The sequence below is a fragment of the Eleutherodactylus coqui genome, chromosome 3 (assembly GCF_035609145.1).
Source record: "Eleutherodactylus coqui strain aEleCoq1 chromosome 3, aEleCoq1.hap1, whole genome shotgun sequence".
Lineage (NCBI taxonomy): Eukaryota > Metazoa > Chordata > Amphibia > Anura > Eleutherodactylidae > Eleutherodactylus > Eleutherodactylus coqui.
In genome coordinates this window covers 272215694-272233441 of record NC_089839.1, presented here as the reverse complement: position 1 = coordinate 272233441, position 17748 = coordinate 272215694, and the positions used below count along the sequence as shown (strand labels likewise).

General features: G+C 48.6%; 2 protein-coding genes across 4 annotated transcripts in view; one reads left to right on the top strand and one right to left on the bottom strand.

Annotated features, from left to right (window-relative positions):
- The window catches only part of LOC136621738 (torsin-1A-interacting protein 1-like), a 42479-nt gene extending 42273 nt beyond the window's left edge, over nt 1-206 (bottom strand). For 2 of the 3 annotated variants that reach the window (XM_066597425.1, XM_066597426.1), the window contains exon 1: nt 60-206. In XM_066597425.1, coding sequence (XP_066453522.1) covers nt 60-90 — 31 coding nt within the window. In that variant the 5' untranslated portion in view covers nt 91-206. The remainder of the gene's footprint in view (nt 1-59) is intronic. The other variant, XM_066597424.1, reaches the window with a different exon arrangement.
- On the top strand, nt 206-14051 carry LOC136621737 (torsin-1A-interacting protein 2-like). Its single transcript, XM_066597423.1, has 4 exons — nt 206-335; nt 5856-5950; nt 8839-10285; nt 12629-14051. Exons 3-4 carry the CDS (start codon nt 8977-8979, stop codon nt 13378-13380), a joined length of 2061 nt encoding a protein of 686 aa, XP_066453520.1. The 5' UTR covers nt 206-335; nt 5856-5950; nt 8839-8976; the 3' UTR covers nt 13381-14051.
- Nucleotides 14052-17748: the final 3697 nt, after the last annotated feature.

Sequence of the window (17748 nt, the reverse complement as noted above, 5' to 3'; positions counted from 1 at the left end):
TTGTCCCCCTGCTGCCATGTTCCCCGGCGTCCCCCTGTAGCCGGTCCCCATCCACTTACCGGGATTTGCTGCTTTCCTCCGAGAAGTCATCTTTCCCGCTCCTTGTTGCAAGCCACGAAGTATCCGTCCGCACGAGAGCAGCGCGGGGTGTGTTTACTGCGCCTTACTTCCTGGTTAGGAACTGTTCTCTGACAGACATGTTTCATGGGGGAGAGATATTCCGACTGCACCGGGAATGAAGCCGCTGTGCACGGGCGGCGGGCACTTCCGGTATGCATGCAAGTTTATGACAGCTTGGATTTCGAAACTCAGCAAAGATGGGGGAGTAGCGGCAGGTTGGTATGATTCGCGGTGCAGGGGTGGAGGACCGGGCTGGAGGGAAGATGGGGCTTATCTACATCCCTGGGGGGTAAAGGCCATCTCAGGAGGGCACTGTGTGACTTCCTGGGCTTGGAGGTAAAGGGTTAATCGGCCTATGATTTTCACAGGTATTGCAGTCTCCTTGCAGATCTGTGCTGCCCTGGTACAGGGGGGTGAGGAGGGCTCGCCGGTGCCTACATGGCAGCTCAGATGGTTTTCCCTCCGGTTGTTTATTTGCTACAACTGATGTTAAATGGAACGCAGCAGCCGCTTCCTGTCCGGCGGTTTGGGATTAATTTCCAATTTTGCGCAGGATAAATACACCGTGAATTGTGTGTGTGAACACGGCCTGTAACGTCACACATGTGGACTGAGTAGTAACACGCCGTGACGGGGGACCACATGGCACTGCTGCTCATCTGTTGTAGACGGGCGTTGTATCACCAAAGAGGCATCCGAATCTAAACTGGGGCTAATTCTTCGAAACTCGGACACTCTGGAGCTATGTATGGACTGACGCCACTTCGCTGTTCTGTTGCTGCCTGCTGGTGGCTGCCACTTGCCCGCGGGGTTGGTTGGCAGGGCAGGCCACTTGCCTGCGGAGGTGGTGGTTGCGTGGCATGCCACTTGCCCGCAGAGGTGGTGGTTGCGTGGCATGCCACTTGCTTGCAGAAGGGGGGTTGCATGGCAGGCAACTTGCCCGCAGTAGGGGGAGGGGGGTGGGGTTGCGTGGCAGCACACCTGCCCGCAGAAGGAGGAAGGGGTTGCGTGGCAGCACACCTGCCCGCAGAAGGAGAGAGGGGTTGCGTGGCAGGCCACCTGCCCGCAGAAGGAGGAGGATGGGGAGGGGGGGGGAGTTTGCGTAGCAGGCCACTTGCCCGCAGAAGGAGGGGTGGGGGTTGCGTGGCAGGCCACTTGCCCGCAGAAGGAGAGGGGGGGGTTGCATGGCAGGCCACTTGCCCGCAGAAGGAGGGGGGGGGGGGGTAGCATGGCAGGCCACTTGCCCGCAGAAGGAGGGGGGTAGCATGGCAGGCCACTTGCCCGCAGGGGTAGGGGGGGGTTGCATGGCAGGCCACGTGCCCGCAGAAGGAGGAGGGGGGGGGGGTTGCATGGCAGGCCACGTGCCCGCAGAAGGAGGAGGGGGGGGGTTGCATGGCAGGCCACGTGCCCGCAGAAGGAGGGTGGGGGGTTTGCATGGCAGGCCACTTGCCCGCAGAAGGAGGGGGGGGTTTGCATGGCAGGCCACTTGCCCGCAGAAGGAGGGGGGGGGGGGGTTTGCATGGCAGGCCACTTGCCCGCAGAAGGAGGAGGGTAGCATGGCAGGCCACTTGCCCGCAGGGGTAGGGGGGGTGGGTTGCATGGCAGGCCACTTGCCCGCAGGGGTAGGGGGGGGGGTTGCATGGCAGGCCACTTGCCCGCAAGGGTAGGGGGGGGGTTGCATGGCAGGCCACTTGCCCGCAGGTGTAGGGGGGGTTGCATGGCACGCCACTTGCCCGCAGGGGTAGGGGGGGTTGCATGGCAGGCCACGTGCCCGCAGAAGGAGGGGGGTGTTGCATGGCAGGCCACGTGCCCGCAGAAGGAGGGGGGGGGGTTGCATGGCAGGCCACGTGCCCGCAGAAGGAGGGGGGGGGTTGCATGGCAGGCCACGTGCTCGCAGAAGGAGGGGGGGGGTTGCATGGCAGGCCACTTGCCCGCAGAAGGAGGGGGGGGGGGGGGTAGCATGGCAGGCCACTTGCCCGCAGGAGGAGGGGGGGGGGTTGCATGGCAGGCCACTTGCCCGTAGGGGGGGGGGGTTGCATGGCAGGCCACTTGCCCGCAGAAGGAGGGGGGGGGGTTGCGTAGCAGGCCACTTGCCCGCAGAAGGAGGGGGACGGGTTGCGTAGCAGGCCACTTGCCCGCAGAAGGAGGGGGGGGGTTGCGTGGCAGGCCACTTGCCCACAGAAGGAGAGGGGGGAGGTTGCGTGGCAGGCCACTTGCCCGCAGAAGGAGAGGGGGGTTGCGTGGCAGGCCACTTGCCCGCAGAAGGAGAGGGGGGGGGGGGTTGCGTGGCAGGCCACTTGCCCGCAGAAGGAGAGGGGGGGGTTCGCGTGGCAGGCCAATTGCCCGCAGGAGGAGAAGGGGGAGGGTTCTCGTGGCAGGCCACCTGCTGGCAGGAAGAGGGGGGGTTGCATGGCAGGCCACGTGCCCGCAGAAGGAGGAGGGGGGAGGGGTTGCATGGCAGGCCACGTGCCCGCAGAAGGAGGAGGGGGGGGTTGCATGGCAGGCCACGTGCCCGCAGAAGGAGTAGGGGGGGTTGCATGGCAGGCCACTTGCCCGCAGAAGGAGGGGGGGGTTGCGTGGCAGGCCACTTGCCCGCAGAAGGAGGGGGGGGGGGGTTGCGTGGCAGGCCACTTGCCCGCAGAAGGAGAGGGGGGAGGTTGCGTGGCAGGCCACTTGCCCGCAGAAGGAGAGGGGGGAGGTTGCGTGGCAGGCCACTTGCCCGCAGAAGGAGAGGGGGGAGGTTGCGTGGCAGGCCACTTGCCCGCAGAAGGAGGAGGGGGGGGGGGGTTGCGTGGCAGGCCACTTGCCCGCAGAAGGAGGAGGGGGGGGGTTGCATGGCAGGCCACTTGCCCGCAGAAGGAGGGGGGGGGTTGCATGGCAGGCCACTTGCCCGCAGGGGTAGGGGGGGGGTTGCATGGCAGGCCACTTGCCCGCAGGGGTGGGGGGGGTTGCATGGCAGGCCACTTGCCCGCAGGTGTAGGGTGGGGGGGTTGCATGGCAGGCCACGTGCCCGCAGAAGGAGGGGGGGGTTGCATGGCAGGCCACGTGCCCACAGAAGGAGGGGGGGGGTTGCATGGCAGGCCACGTGCCCGCAGAAGGAGGGGGGGTAGCATGGCAGGCCACTTGCCCGCAGAAGGAGGGGGGGGTAGCATGGCAGGCCACTTGCCCGCAGGAGGAGGGGGGTTGCATGGCAGGCCACTTGCCCGTAGGGGGGGTTTGCATGGCAGGCCACTTGCCCGCAGGGGTAGGGGGGGGGGGTTGCATGGCAGGCCACTTGCCCGCAGAAGGAGGGGGGGGGGTAGCATGGCAGGCCACTTGCCCGCAGGAGGAGGGGGGGGTTGCATGGCAGGTCACTTGCCCGCGGGAGGGGGGGGGGTTTGCATGGCAGGTCACTTGCCCGCGGGAGGGGGGGGGGGTTTGCATGGCAGGTCACTTGCCCGCGGGAGGGGGGGGGGGGTTTGCATAGCAGGTCACTTGCCCGCGGGAGGGGGGGGGGGGGGTTTGCATGGCAGGTCACTTGCCCGCGGGAGGGGGGGGGGGGTTTGCATGGCAGGTCACTTGCCCGCGGGAGGGGGGGGGGGTTTGCATGGCAGGTCACTTGCCCGCGGGAGGGGGGGGGGGGTTTGCATGGCAGGCCACTTGCCCGCAGGAGGAGAGGGGGGGGGGGGGTGCGTGGCAGGCCATTTGTCTGTAGTGGGGGGGGGGGGGGAGTGGCGCAGCAGACCATCACAGAGGTGGTGGTTGCCACTTCTATCGCTGATACTGTTTGCTGCTTGCCCGTATAGAGTATGTTGACACATTCAGGATTAGCTGAGGATTCACATACTGATTCCGCACCTAAATACTCAGCAGATTTGCCACCATTCTGCATCCAGATAACTGTGGTATTTCGTGTGCCCCGTTCACATGTAGCGCTAGAAAATCTGCGTAGGATAATGACCCCACTGAGGATTATAAAAACCACACAGCACAACAATGGATTACCCCCTGCAGCTACCGGAGGGCTAAGAGCTCATTCACACTAGGAGTTAATCAGATGATTTTTTTTGTTGTTGTTTTTTTTAAATACTTTTTTATTTAAAAAAAAACAAAAAAAAATACAATCAAACTTCTATCTTTTTGTGGCCTTTCAGAGGGACACTGAGTATTTGTTCCGGATTTTCAGTTGCAGAATCCACACAAATTGTGCCACTAAGTACAGTATATGGTAACCCGCCCGCTCGGTCGTAGCGTAAAATATCCGCAGATTGTAGTCCTGCTGCAGATTTTCCCATCCGCCTACGCCGTATCTTTTGCAGAAATGCTCCAGGTATCCGCAGCAGATTTCATTCAGGATACTAGCGCTCTCACATCAGCGGTTTATACAGCACACCGCAAACCTGTATATCAGGGTAGGACTCCTCGATGGAGGCAGGGGGCACCCCATGTGCGTTTCGTTTCCATTCTCCAGGGGTGACACACAAACGCTCCCAGACCTCCTGCTATACCCCACCGATTAATCACATGACAGGAAAATGGCGCTGCATATAGAGTGCCGCATGTGCAGGAATTTACGACCAATAACGGGCACTCAGCAGTTGGAGCGAGCGCAGACCACAGGGTCATATTCGTATACGAAGCCGCAAATGAGGCCAGGCAGCAAACGCCCATTCGTTCGCACCGCCACAATACTAGTTTTATGTTTTTGTTTACAGTTTGCGGCCGCCTCACTTTCCGTGTTTTGTGCCCCTCGCTGTGTGCACACACCGGCGGATCAGCGGACGGTCTGGTTATTACATCGTCCCTCAGCACTTTGTTATACGCACTTCTGTGTACGTTATCTATATGGGATATGGATGGGTTCTGATGGTAATTGACTATTTCTGTTATCATTTTTGCAGGGTTTCACCCTCATTTTATTTTTTTTCACCTTTGCACTTTGGTGCGTCCTAACGGACTGCCTGACCTGCTTGTTTTTCACATCACTTATTGCACCGAACCTAAAATAAGTCGTCTTCTTGTTTTCTCCCTTGTTCTTTCTTCAGTTTTGGTGGTTATTTGTCGTGGGATGCCCTGATATTTCATATATGCATATCACTTTTATTGAACTATATTGCGGTATTTTATCAGATGTTTGCTGCTAGATGGCGACAATTTGGCTTTTGCTGCCCAGCCTCGTATTGCTCTCGCTCCAACCTCTATCGGGTGTCCTTTCACTTGCGAATTCCTGTATATGCGCCGCTCTGAGTGCTGCACCATTTTCCCGTTATGTGATCATTTGGCAGTGTTTGATACCTTGAGGAAAAAAAAAAAAAGAAACGCGCCGGGCTGCTTCCTGGCTCCATCGGTGGGTCCCATCCTTGCATACGGTTTTGATACTGTTTGTTTATAATCAGTTTTCATTATTATTATTATTATTATTATTATTATACACTTTACTTTTTGTAGTATTTTTAACATATAAAGGGTTAACTCCTCGGAGTCTCTGGAATTGGCGCTGTGTATCATGTATGCTACCTGAGACCTGTGATGCCCTTTAACCCCTTCTGCATTGGCTCTAGCATAGTGTTATGTGTTACATGTATGTCTTGAATAAAGTGCTGCCTTGGCTTCACACTCCTTGTGCTGCCTGTGTAAGCGATTGCTGATCTCCTGGATGAGTCAGCCGTCCCGACCCTTCCCTTTAGTTGGGCTGCACATCAGGTGGCACCTTCCTTCCTGACGCGGCTTATTGTCTAACTTTGCTTTCGTTTCAGTGTAAGAATCAGCAGTGAAGGAGGAAACAGAAGTACCTGGAGACCGAAGCTGTGACCTTGGCGCTGCGATACAGTGGGCGTCCTGATATTTAAAGGTAGGCATCCATGTCTGTCTAATATCATAATTCCATCCGGCTCACTTGTACTTCTGTTTAAAATGAGCTTAATGGCATTCACCCGTTCAGATGAATAGGTGATATTTTGTCTGATTTGCGAAATTATATATTTTTTTTAAATATGAAAATCGGATGGAAAAAAAGCCCGTGTGCGTGTACCCTAACGTGATTTTTTAAATTTTTTTTTTTAATGCAGATTTTCAATGTGGATTTTACCTCTTCAAGGAGTTGGAATCCATGTCAGAATCTGCACAAAAATCCCTGTGAGGCTACATATAAACCAGCGAAAAGTTTTGTACGTTTCTCAACGCGCAAAACTGGTGCGAATATGCCCTTCCAATCGCAGCATGTCCTATCTTTTAGCGTTCCCTCAGAATGCCTCACCCATTATTTTCAATGGAACCTAAAGAGATGTCACAGGCCGTACGATGTGCGTGCAACTGTAATGTTTCCCATTGAAGCCAATTGCACATTGCAGCACTTCTATGACACTGCGATTCTCACGTGAGTGTTTAACATGCGCTAGACGATCGCAAGTGTTTCCCATCGATTTCAATGGGAAACCTTACACTTGCATGCGATGTCTTTTTAGGTTCCAATTAAAACAAAGCGCGAGGCGTTCTGAGGAAATGCCAAAAGATGGGACATTCTGCGATTGAAAAAAAAAATTTAAAGAATGGATTTCATATTCACGCAATTTTTATGCACATCGCAACACACAAAACTCGCATGATAATATTGCAAGCATGAATAAGCCCTTAGGGTGATCACCCACTTGCGTTTTTTTTAAAGCTGCGATATCCCTGCATTTTTTTCACACAATTGTCGGACTTTCTAATGTTAAAAACGCATCGCACAAAAATTGCGAAGCGCCAACTTGTAATGCGTTTTTAACAGTAGAAAGTCACGTTAAAAAACCACAAGTGGGTATGAGCCCTTAGGCTGTATTCCCGCAGGCGATTTTCCCGCACGAGTTCTGTCTGATTCCACGATGGATAGAACTCGCACAGGAAAAGAACTATTCATTTGAATGGGTTAATTCACACGTGATTTTTTTTTTTCACTTGGAATGATAGTCCAAATTTGAGAAGTCGCTGCATGTCCTGTTTTCATGTAATTCCTGCTCAAGAATCGCCCATTATTTTCTATGTGAACTGTCGATTTGCATGCGAGTGCGATCCATTGTCAATGTATATTACAATGGGGATTACATGGAAGGTGGAAACCACAGGGGGGAATGCAGAGCAGTGCCAAAAAGGCGCATGTAAAACAGATGCAAAAACCCTGCGGTCTCCGGTGTGACTACACTTTACATGTGAACAGGAATGCAGATTTTCTCATGCTGTGTATTCAATGCAGATTTAACCTCTTCACATAAGGGGCTGTAATCAAAATCCACATCACTTTTTTAATATTGCATCCTTTGGCATGAGCAAGGCCCAGCAGGTCTTTCTTATATTTACATGATCATTTTTCATCTGTGCCATATTTGAGGGGTCTCTTGCATGCACAGCCTGCTACAGATCCTCCAACAGCATCCTGTTGTGATTTCAATTTAGGTTTTGGAGGTTTAACAGGAACCCATCAGGTCCTATGAACACCATAAACTGAGTTAATGAGCTTATACATCAGGGGGTGCTCTTCATACTTGCCTGCCCCCCTGTTCCTTTGCTAGCCGCCCGTGAAGCGGCTGCTCTGTCCGTGCATCTGACTGCTCTCTGCATGCAGTGCACACACATAGACTTGCCACATGGTACCAGCCACGTGGCACCATTCTATTATGTTTACAGGCACCCATAAAGGAGATGTTTGAGCCATAGTTTTTGAGTAAAGGTAGCTAATGTAAAATAAAGAAGTTAGATTCACCAGTTTGATTCCCTGCCAGCCCAGCGCCACCACTGCTATGGTCGTCTGGGCTGAGCTTTGTTTACCTGGCAACATCTGTGACTTGCTCATATATTTGTCAATGGAGAGGGCTCGTCTGCTGAATCTACTCCGTACAGTCCCCATGTCTGTTTGATCAAGTATTCCTATGTCCATATTTGTAGACAAAAAAAATAAAAAATTACACCGGGTGTCCTTACTTTTTCATATAACTGTACATAGTATTTTTTATGGGCAGGTAAAATTCAGAGCATTTACAGTGAACCTGTGGAACTATGGGGCAGCATGAACCCGGGATAGATACACCCATTCGGCCGATCTATGCTTTATTCTGCATTTCAGGAAAAAAAAACTGTTTAGAAATCTAACTCAGAGTTGAGCTAGAATAGAGCTCTGAGTCAAAGAGGTGGCCACACAGACTCTCCCCACCCGCAGCATCAAGACTGACTGACTGCCCTTCCCTACAGACACAGGACGAGGAGCTGTCGCTCTTGATGCTGCAGGCGGGGAGAGCCTGCACGGCCGGCCTACCTCTTTGACTTGGAGCTCCGAATCAGATTTCTAAGTAGTTGTTTTCTGGGTTTTTTTCCCCCGAAAGGCAGCAGCATTTTTGGAATAGAATGTACAAGCCCCAAATGAGCAGATCCGTCCCGGGTTCATGCTGTCTGTGGTTCTGGCAGTATGAACTGGTGACAGGTTCCATTTAATGACTTACAGGTTGTGTAATCTAGATAATATGCCAGCATATGCAGAAAATGTTACAGACGACTTGAATTAGTTTTGTTCTTTAGGTGATATACAATTCTGTAGTCCGCCATGTTAAAATTAAAGGAGAATTCCAGTAATGAGAGTTATGGTCCATCATCCTAAAATCCTTCAGTGCTCAAAGTTTTTAATATTAATGCAAAGAAATTACCAAACAATTGCGTGTAGACCTACATTTTTCTCATAAGTCTTTTTCCTCTGTTTCTCCCCTTGAACAGAATCCAGTATATGATGAAACAGTGGACCGCAGGATACTCCTGATAAAGCGTGTTTATTTTCTGGACACTTGTACAGCTTACCACATCGGTGTCTTAAGACATAACCACTGCAATATACTCTAAGTCTTTGATGAGGAAATGTCACAAGTAGGCGCTGCAGAGAAATCTTCAGATGAGCCAAAGTCACAGATGAGCACCGCAGACAAGTCTCCTGAGAAGGAAAAGTCACAGCCGGTCGCATCAAACGAGGCTTCTCGTGAGCCAGAACTACATGTAAGCTCTACAGCCAGGTGTGCTCTTGCAGAAAAGTCACATGCGGGCACCTCAGATGAGCCTTTTGGTGAGGAAAAGGAACAAATCCATGCAAGAGACGAGCTAGAGTCACAGACGGGCACCGCAGACATGTCTGGTGAGGAAGAGGCACCGCCAGCCACCACAGCTGATACTTCTAATGAGGCACAAATTGGCACCACAGGTGTGTCTCGTGAGGAAGAGGCACCGCCAGCCACCACAGCCGATTCTTCTAGTGAGTCACAAACGGGCACCGTAGACATGTCTGGAGAGGAAGAGGCACCGCCAGCCACCACAGCCGATTCTTCTAGTGAGTCACAAACGGGCACCGTAGACATGTCTGGAGAGGAAGAGGCACCGCCAGCCACTACAGCCGATTCTTCTAGTGAGCCAGAGTCACAAGTAAGCACCACAAACAAGTCTTTTGCCAATGAAAAGCCACAGGTGAACACTGCAGAAAAGTATACAGGTGAGCCACAGTCACCAGCGAGGACTACGAACAAAGCTTTTGGAGAGCAGAAGTCACAGGAGAATGTTGCAGACAAAGCTTCAGGTGAGCCAGGGTCACAGATGGGCACTAAAGACAAGCCTGGTGAGCAAAAGTCACAATGGAGCAACACAAACGCGTCTCTCGGTGGGCCGGAGGCAGAGACTGGCTCTGCAGGCATGCCTGGTGGGCTTCAGTCACAAGCAAGCATCACAGATATGTTTTCTGACAAGGAAACGTCCCAGGAGGATGTCACAGACAAAGCTTCAAGTCACCCAAAGTTTCAGACAAGCATCACAGACACGTGTTTTGGAGAGGAAGAGCCACATGTGTATGCCATAAAGACATTTTTAGGTGAAAGCCCTGCAGACAAGTCTAGTCGGGCAGAGTCTCTAGGAGACAAGTGTACAAGCAAGGAAGAGTCACAGATTAATACCGCTGGAAAACAAGAGTTTGAAGCCCGGAATGAATTAAGGCGCAGACCGCTCACCCATTCTAGTGCAGAACCTGAACCGTCACCAATGTCTGGCACACTAGAGCCTTGCACCATCGGCAAGTCTTCTGGGGCACAAGTGTCGCAGATAGGCACCACGAACAAGTTTGGTGAACAGAAGACACAGACGGGCATTATCATTGAAAAGAAACTCCCTACAAGATATTGGATGATCGGTAAGAAATGTTACCAAATAAATTGATTAATTCCAAGAAAAAAAGAGCAGCGCTCTGTGAAAGAGTCCGTGCGGCAAAGGGGGCGAATCACAGCCTTCGTCCAAGGGCAATATATAACCTTGAAGACTGGGTATTCCAAAATAGATCAGGTACAATGGTGTCTAGTCACCCAAAATTCAACGTTTCATTCTTCTCACTGGGACATTCGTCAAACTATAAATCAGCAGTGATACAAAAATATAGCTAAAGAAATTTCAGTAAATTGCTTAATTAATCTCAAAGTGATACCATATAAATATTTCATCCTAGTAATAAAGTACAAGGTGACAAATATATCTATATCTCTATATCAATCATTATATATCTCTTAAGGATCCTCGTACAATAATGTGATGAAATTCATACATAATTTAAAATTGCTTTATCCATCTGTCAGCGGTTGGATCCGGGGTAAGCTCGCTCATCAAGACCCATCCTATGGCTTACATTCTGGATCTCTTTGCATCATCTAGATAAGGGATCTACCCACTAATAGATGGATACATTTCATCACTAGAGTTGAGCGAACATATCTGGCAAGCTTGATGCTCGTTCGAGTATTGGCGTACTCGATGGTGCTCGTTACCTCCTGCGTCCCACATACAAAAATGCTCGAGTCTCCCATTGTAGCCAATGGGGTTCGTTACTGGAGTAGAGCTCTCTAATTTTACGAAAAGCTCGAATAACGCGGACCCGAGCATTTGGGTGCTCGCTCATCTCTATTTATCACAGCATTGCACTTCTATATTGCATTGATTGATATTGTTGAGATATTGTACTTGATTACAATGAAATATTTATCTGGTGTTCCTTAAAGAGTACCTGCACTTTCACTTTGGAGGGCTTCTGCTCTGTCGGCCATTTGCAGCTCCTTCCGGCATATGAAGAAGGGCCCTGTATAACGCTATATAGGGCTGTCATTAGCTGCTGGAAGGAGCTAAAAAATGGCCAACGGAGCAGAAACACTCCAAAGTGAAAGTGCAGGTATTCTATAAGCAATTTACTGAAACCTCTTTAAATATATACATTTTTTTTCTCACCATTTTGTCATGGCTTGACAAAAGTCCGCACAAAACAACTAAAAACCACACTTTTGGATGAAGAGACACAAGTGCACCTGATCTATTTGGGAGCGCTGCATATTTTTCAATGTAGCAAATTGAATATTGATGAGTGACTGTAGGAAAAAAGACTGTCCACAAAATAATATACTGTGGAGTTATGCCATTAAATAATTTCTTACCCTATCTATGAGATAAGTGTCTGAAAGCGGGGGTCCTGAGTGTCCATGTATGAATAGAGTGGTGGTCACTACTCGATGGGACCGCCCCTACAGTACACCTACGTGACCACTACTGCATACGGGGACACTTGGGTCTCAGCAATTGGATCATCACCTATCAGGTGCTGTGGATAGGTTACAACTAGAGATGAGCGAGTATACTCGCTAAGGCACATTACTCGAGCGAGTAGTGCCTTAGCCTAGTATCTCCCCGCTCGTCTCTAAAGATTGACAGGTGAGTTGCGGGGGGGGGAGAGCGGGAGAGAGAGATCTCCCCTCCGTTCCTCCTCGCTCTCCCCCGACGCTCCCCACCCCCGCCGGCTCCCGAATCTTTAGAGACAAGCGGGGAGATACTCGGCTAAGGCACTACTCGCTCGAGTAATGTGCCTTAGCGAGTATACTCGCTCATCTCTAGTTACAAGTTATTTTCTTGAAATAACCCCTTTCGGTAGATGCTGTATTAGATGTTTAACCATGCTCATGATTATCACTGGGATGACCTGATGGGCACCCTTATCATCATTGGCTCATTCACTTATCATTCAGTTTAAATAACGATCCTTTATACAGCGAATGTGAACGACTGAACAATTTCTCGTTTGAACGCGTTAACGACGTATCTGCCTGTACAAACTGTCTGCCCGAGCTAACTCTGACGTCATTGGCTCGTTTAAATGAGAAATTGGCTCACCTAAACGACTCTTAGACATAAACTACTGTTCCTTGGGGTCTACTGGGTCAGAAACGCTATCTTTTCTCCTTAGGGAGAGCAGTGAGTGAGGAGACTTAAAAGGCCATTCATGCTCCTCTGGGCAATATGCAAACACTGAGATGGAGCAATACCTCCGCATCAATGTTAAACTCTTTATACAAGCCTTGTAACATTGTCACAAGGCTTGTATAAAGAGTCTAACATTGATTTGAAGGAATGCTTCCTTCCAATAGGTGGCGCTGCGGAGGTATTGTTCCATCTCCCTTATTTGGGTCCTACTAAAATGTCCTATCTTCTCTCCCCTGTTTAGGTGGCTTTACAGTTTTGGTGGTGGTGGCTTTAGTATATTTTCTCTACCCGTGGAAAGGACAACCTCCAGCCCACAAACCATCTAAACTCGAAATTTTTTTTAAAGAAGTTGCGAGCCTTAAGAAGGATTTCCCCGGACAGTATGAAGGTTTGTGGTTTAGAAGTGAAAAAATACTACATAAACACCTTAACGCATCTGATCCGAGCGCGCCTTCTATACTAATCCTCACTGCAGCCCAAGATGGGGAACAGACCTTACGTTGTGTGAGCAAACGTCTTGCAAAGTCCTATGCCAACTCCCTTGGTGCCAAATGGTTAATTGTTAATGGACCATCTAAGTCCAAATATGATAGTGCCACCAGCAAGATGCAGATAGACGACGAACTAAGTTCAGGCTTCCAGTCTGATAGTCGGGCGGCGGTCTTGTACCGCTTAGAAACATTACCCCCCGGTTCCTTACTCATCCTCTATAAATACTGTGATCATGAGAATGCCGCCTTCAAAGATGTGGCCCTCGTGCTCACGGTACTCCTGGAAGAACCGTCACTGGAGGAGGACCTTTCGTTCACGGAGGTGGAAGAGAAAGTGAAGGACCTTCTTTGGGAACGGTTTGCTAACTCGGAAGTTAGTGCGCACCATGAAATGGATGTTGACAAACTGAGTGGAGTGTGGAGTCGCATTTCTCACGTTGTTCTTCCCGTGCTGCCTGTGCGATCCGTAGAAAGCGGCAGCTGTCCTGGGATTACGGACTGAAACGTTCGCCTTCTAGCTGTATGTAATGCAGGCGTGGACCTCGGACTCGCTTTCATCCAAATGTGCCTTACTATATAGGAATATTGTCATCCAAAATGGACGTCGGATCGAAAAAGAAGATTACGAAGGAATTAAAAACTTCCAAGGACTTTGTTTTTGTTTTTTTTTAAAATCCTAATGACTGTTCACGTTTTGCATACACCGCGGAGTTATGTGCAAAATCTGCAGCGCGTTTCAGTTGCAGCAAAGTAGATGCGCTTTTTCTAAATGTCCTCCACATGTCGCATGTAAAACCTGCAGTGTAAATTGACCTGCGTTGCGGATTTCACATCCGTAGTATATTAATTTATACTGTGGATTGTCACTACTGATTAAAACTGGGGTGAATTCCATACAAATCTGTACAAATCCGCGTGTGTAACATGCAGACATTTTACTTTAATTTCATCATAGATTTTGCTGCGGAATCATGATAGAATTCTCAGCAGGTTCCCCCCCTCGCATGTGAATGTACCCCTAAAAAGGACCTTTCGGCTCTTCTGACATCCCTATTTTTTAATAAATACGTTAAATGGTATGTTTTGTACTATCTGTGTAGGACTATATAGGGGTGATTGTTGCCTTATGGGCAATTTTATATTTAATTTAATAAAATCTGCTTCCCCAGAGGGTGACCCCTCTCTTTACCGTATGACATTCCTTCAATATGGCTGACTGTAGTGGAAAAAAACCAAGCTGAGCATTACTTGGCCCTGCGCTGCAGCCCTGCCGTGGCCCCGGCATTACATAGGAACAAAGGACAGAAAAAGAGAAGTGGAAGAGAAGGAAGATGGGTTGTTAGGAAAGATGACTGAGCTCTCTCAACCCACATTTCATCTACATGCGCTGAGGTATGTAATCCAAGGGGGGTATGCATTGGCTGACTTCAATACCGGTAGTCGGAAGATATCCTGTAATGTCGTAGTGCTCTAAAAAGACGTCTAGCCCCCTCTTAAACTCCTCCATCGATTTCGTCTAGATGTTGGGGTTATCCTCTTGTTACCGTCGCAGTCCTGGGTATAACCCGATCATGGGAGAGATCCCTGTATCGTCCCCTCATGTACTTATACATAGTTATTTGATCACCACTTATCCGTCTTTTTTTTTCTAGGGTAAATAATCCCAATTTGGATAGCCTCTCTGGGTATTCCAGTCCCGTCATTCTGTTTATTAGTTTAGTTGCCCTTCTTTGAACCCCCTCAAGCACTGTGACATCTTTCCTGAGCACCGGTGACCAGAACTGTACACAGTATTCCATGTGAGGCCTGGCAAGTGCCTTATATAATGGAAGGATAATGTTCTCGTCCCTCGCCCCTATACTTCTGTTATTGCACCCCAAGACTTTATTTGCCTTTGCAGCAGCTGACTGGCATTGGTTACTCCAGTTTAGTCTACAATCCACTAGTACCCCCAGGTCTTTTTCCATATCACTTTCCCCTAGCAGTGCCCCATTTACTGTATATTGGTAACATCCATTTCTCCTGCCCATGTACATAACCTTACATTTATCCACATTGAACTTCATTTGCCATTTTCCTGCCCAAGCCCCCGGCTTATCTAGGTCAGTTTGTAGCTGCACATTGTCCTCTGTTGTATTAATTACCTTGTATAATTTCGTATTGTCTGCAAATATTGATATTTTGCTGTGCAGCCCCTCTATCAGGTCATTGATAAATATATTGAACAGAATGGGGCCCAATACTGAGCCCTGTGGCACCCCGCTAGCGACGGTGACCCAATCAGAGTATGAGCCATTTATTACCACCCTCTGCTTTCTATCTCTGAGCCAATCCTTTACCCAATTACACACATTTTCACCCAGTCCGAGCTGTCTCATTTTGTATATTAGCCTATTATGTGGCACGGTGTCAAAGGCTTTAGAGAAGTCCAGATGTACGAGATCAGCAGACTCTCCCAGGTCCAGCCTAGAGCTTACTTCATCGTAGAAACTGATCAGATTGGTCTTACATGAGCGACCCCTCGTGAATCCATGCTGATGGGGGGCTATACTGTTGTTTTCCTTGCGGTATTCTAGGATGGCAGCACTGGATCCTGGCAATGTGGAGGGATAAGTACTGCTCAGTTTATTTTCCTACAATTGGCTCTATTGAAGGGATGTTTTTGGTAACCAGACAACCCGTTTAATAAGCAGGCTGTGTAGGGGCACGCCCCATTGACAAGTGTTATGGTAACTTTTTGTATATAGATTTCCAGGAGGAATAATAGAGGGATAACCCATTGCAGAGGTCCAAGAAAAGCTGCTTCAGGATTGTATGTTTTATCGGGAATGTTAAGTAATTACTAAAATAGACATATCAGAAGAAGCGATGGGTCCTCTTTAATACGTTCATAAGACCACAATATATGAATTATGTGCATTCAATTTTAGATTTTAAAGGAATTTTTTTTTTTTTTTTGCTAAAACGATAATTTATAATAAAAAGTTGGATATTCCTCTTTAAGAGTTTTTAAGGTAATGTGAAGGGTGTGACTTGGTAACCCCTTGCCAGAAAGAGTTGCTGTAATTCAGCGTTCTCATTGGCTTCAGTGTGTGCCATATAATGATGACGTGTCCATGCAGTATCGCTGCACGGCGGCTGTGAGTGAATCCCTCATAATATACGGTTCATCTCGGAGAAGGAATTCCCACCGTCTGCTATCCTCCAGCTCTATGAAGTGGTTGGGGATCCGGGCATGCCTTTCCCTCAGTAAGTGTTATGTATTCACAAAACCGCTCTAAAATGCACTTTTAGATATGTGAAAAAACGTGTAAAATTAAAAATCTTATTTTAAAGGTGTTTTGTAAATTTCTGTAACTTTAAAGTAAAGATGCATTTTAATTCTTTGTCCAAAAGTTCTTTCTGATTTGGGTGCATTCTCTTATTTCATGACCTACGATTATAGATGGCAAATACTTGTATGTTCAGTAAAGCGTGTCACTTCCACTTTTCAACTGCATGCATATCCATGCTTAAAGGGGGTTTCCACACAAATTGATCACCTATCCTCAGGGTAGGCTTTCAGTGGTTGATCAGCTAGGGTCCGCCACTTGCTTGCCATCTGCACTACAATGCACAGAAATCGGAGCAGAAGCTGGCAGCGGGCTCCTGATCAGCTTATTGGCCGGGATCTTGAATGGTGGGCCACCACTAATCAACTATTGATGATCTATTCTGAGGTTAGAACGGGTTGGAGATTGCTCGTTCTTTCGCTGCATGCTTTTTCATTGCACAATTATCGTGTAAAGTGGTCAATCTAATAAGCAGTTTACACGATAATAATGCTGTGTAAAAGGGCCTTTATTCTGCCAAGCTGGGTTGTCCAATACCTTTGCCCTACCTAAAGGGGTTCTCTTAGGTTAGATGAAATATCACCTCTCTAGTATGGGCTGTGCCTGGTGTTGCAGCTCTCCTCCATTGACTTGAATGGACATTGTATGCCATACTAGACACAACCCAGGTACAGGAGTTGCACTGTCCAAAAATGTATTTTTTGGAATTGTGCTTAAATGGAGATTCTCTCTCTGGTAATAGTGTTTTGCCAGTTGTCAATGTATCTTTTTTTTTATCTACATGATTACATATGATACAACGTGGCATCTTGACCAAAGTACAATGCAACGTATGCTTGGACTTTATCAATGGTGACAGATTGCTTTAACTTGTCTTGTGTGATCATAAACTGGCCGGTGAAGATTAGCAGTGTTGTTATAAATACGCACACCACAAGAAGGAAATGATTGTGAAAGAAAAAGTGCTAGTAACATAGTATGTAAGGCCGAAAAAAGACACGTCCATCCAGTTCAGTCTATTACCCCCAATGTTGATCCAGAGGAAGGCAAAAAACTTCCAATTAGGTAGAAGCCAATTTTCATCATTTAAAGGAAAAAATTTCTTCCTGACACCAATCTGGCAATCGCTATAATCCCTGGATCACCGACCCTTCTGAAGTCATAAGTGACTAACATGTAATCTTGTCATACTCAAGAAAGGCATCCAGGGTGGTCTAAGGGTATGTTTACACGTCGCTGATTTGCTGAGGTACAGATCGGCAGCAGATTTCACCCTTTCCATTTGAATTCAATTAAAAGGGCGAAATCTGCTGTAGATCTGCAATAAAATCTGCAGGAAATTGGTGACATGTAAACAACAAACCCTTTTAACTTTTTTTTTTTTTTTTATAGAGTTTGTTATTCCCACATCCTCAGGCAGAGAGTTCCACAGTCTCACTGCTCTTACAGTAAAGAACCCTTTTCTGTGTTGGTGATGAAACCTGCTTTTTTCTAGACGTAGAGGATGCCCTCTTGTAACGGTTGCAGTCCTGGGTATA

Bases quoted from the DNA above. Each gene is read 5' to 3' on its own strand.
- LOC136621737 (XM_066597423.1), top strand. From the start codon at position 8,977: ATGTCACAAGTAGGCGCTGCAGAGAAATCTTCAGATGAGCCAAAGTCA. The intron at 10,286-12,628 runs GTAAGAAATGTT...TCCCCTGTTTAG, and splicing joins TACAAGATATTGGATGATCG to GTGGCTTTACAGTTTTGGTG.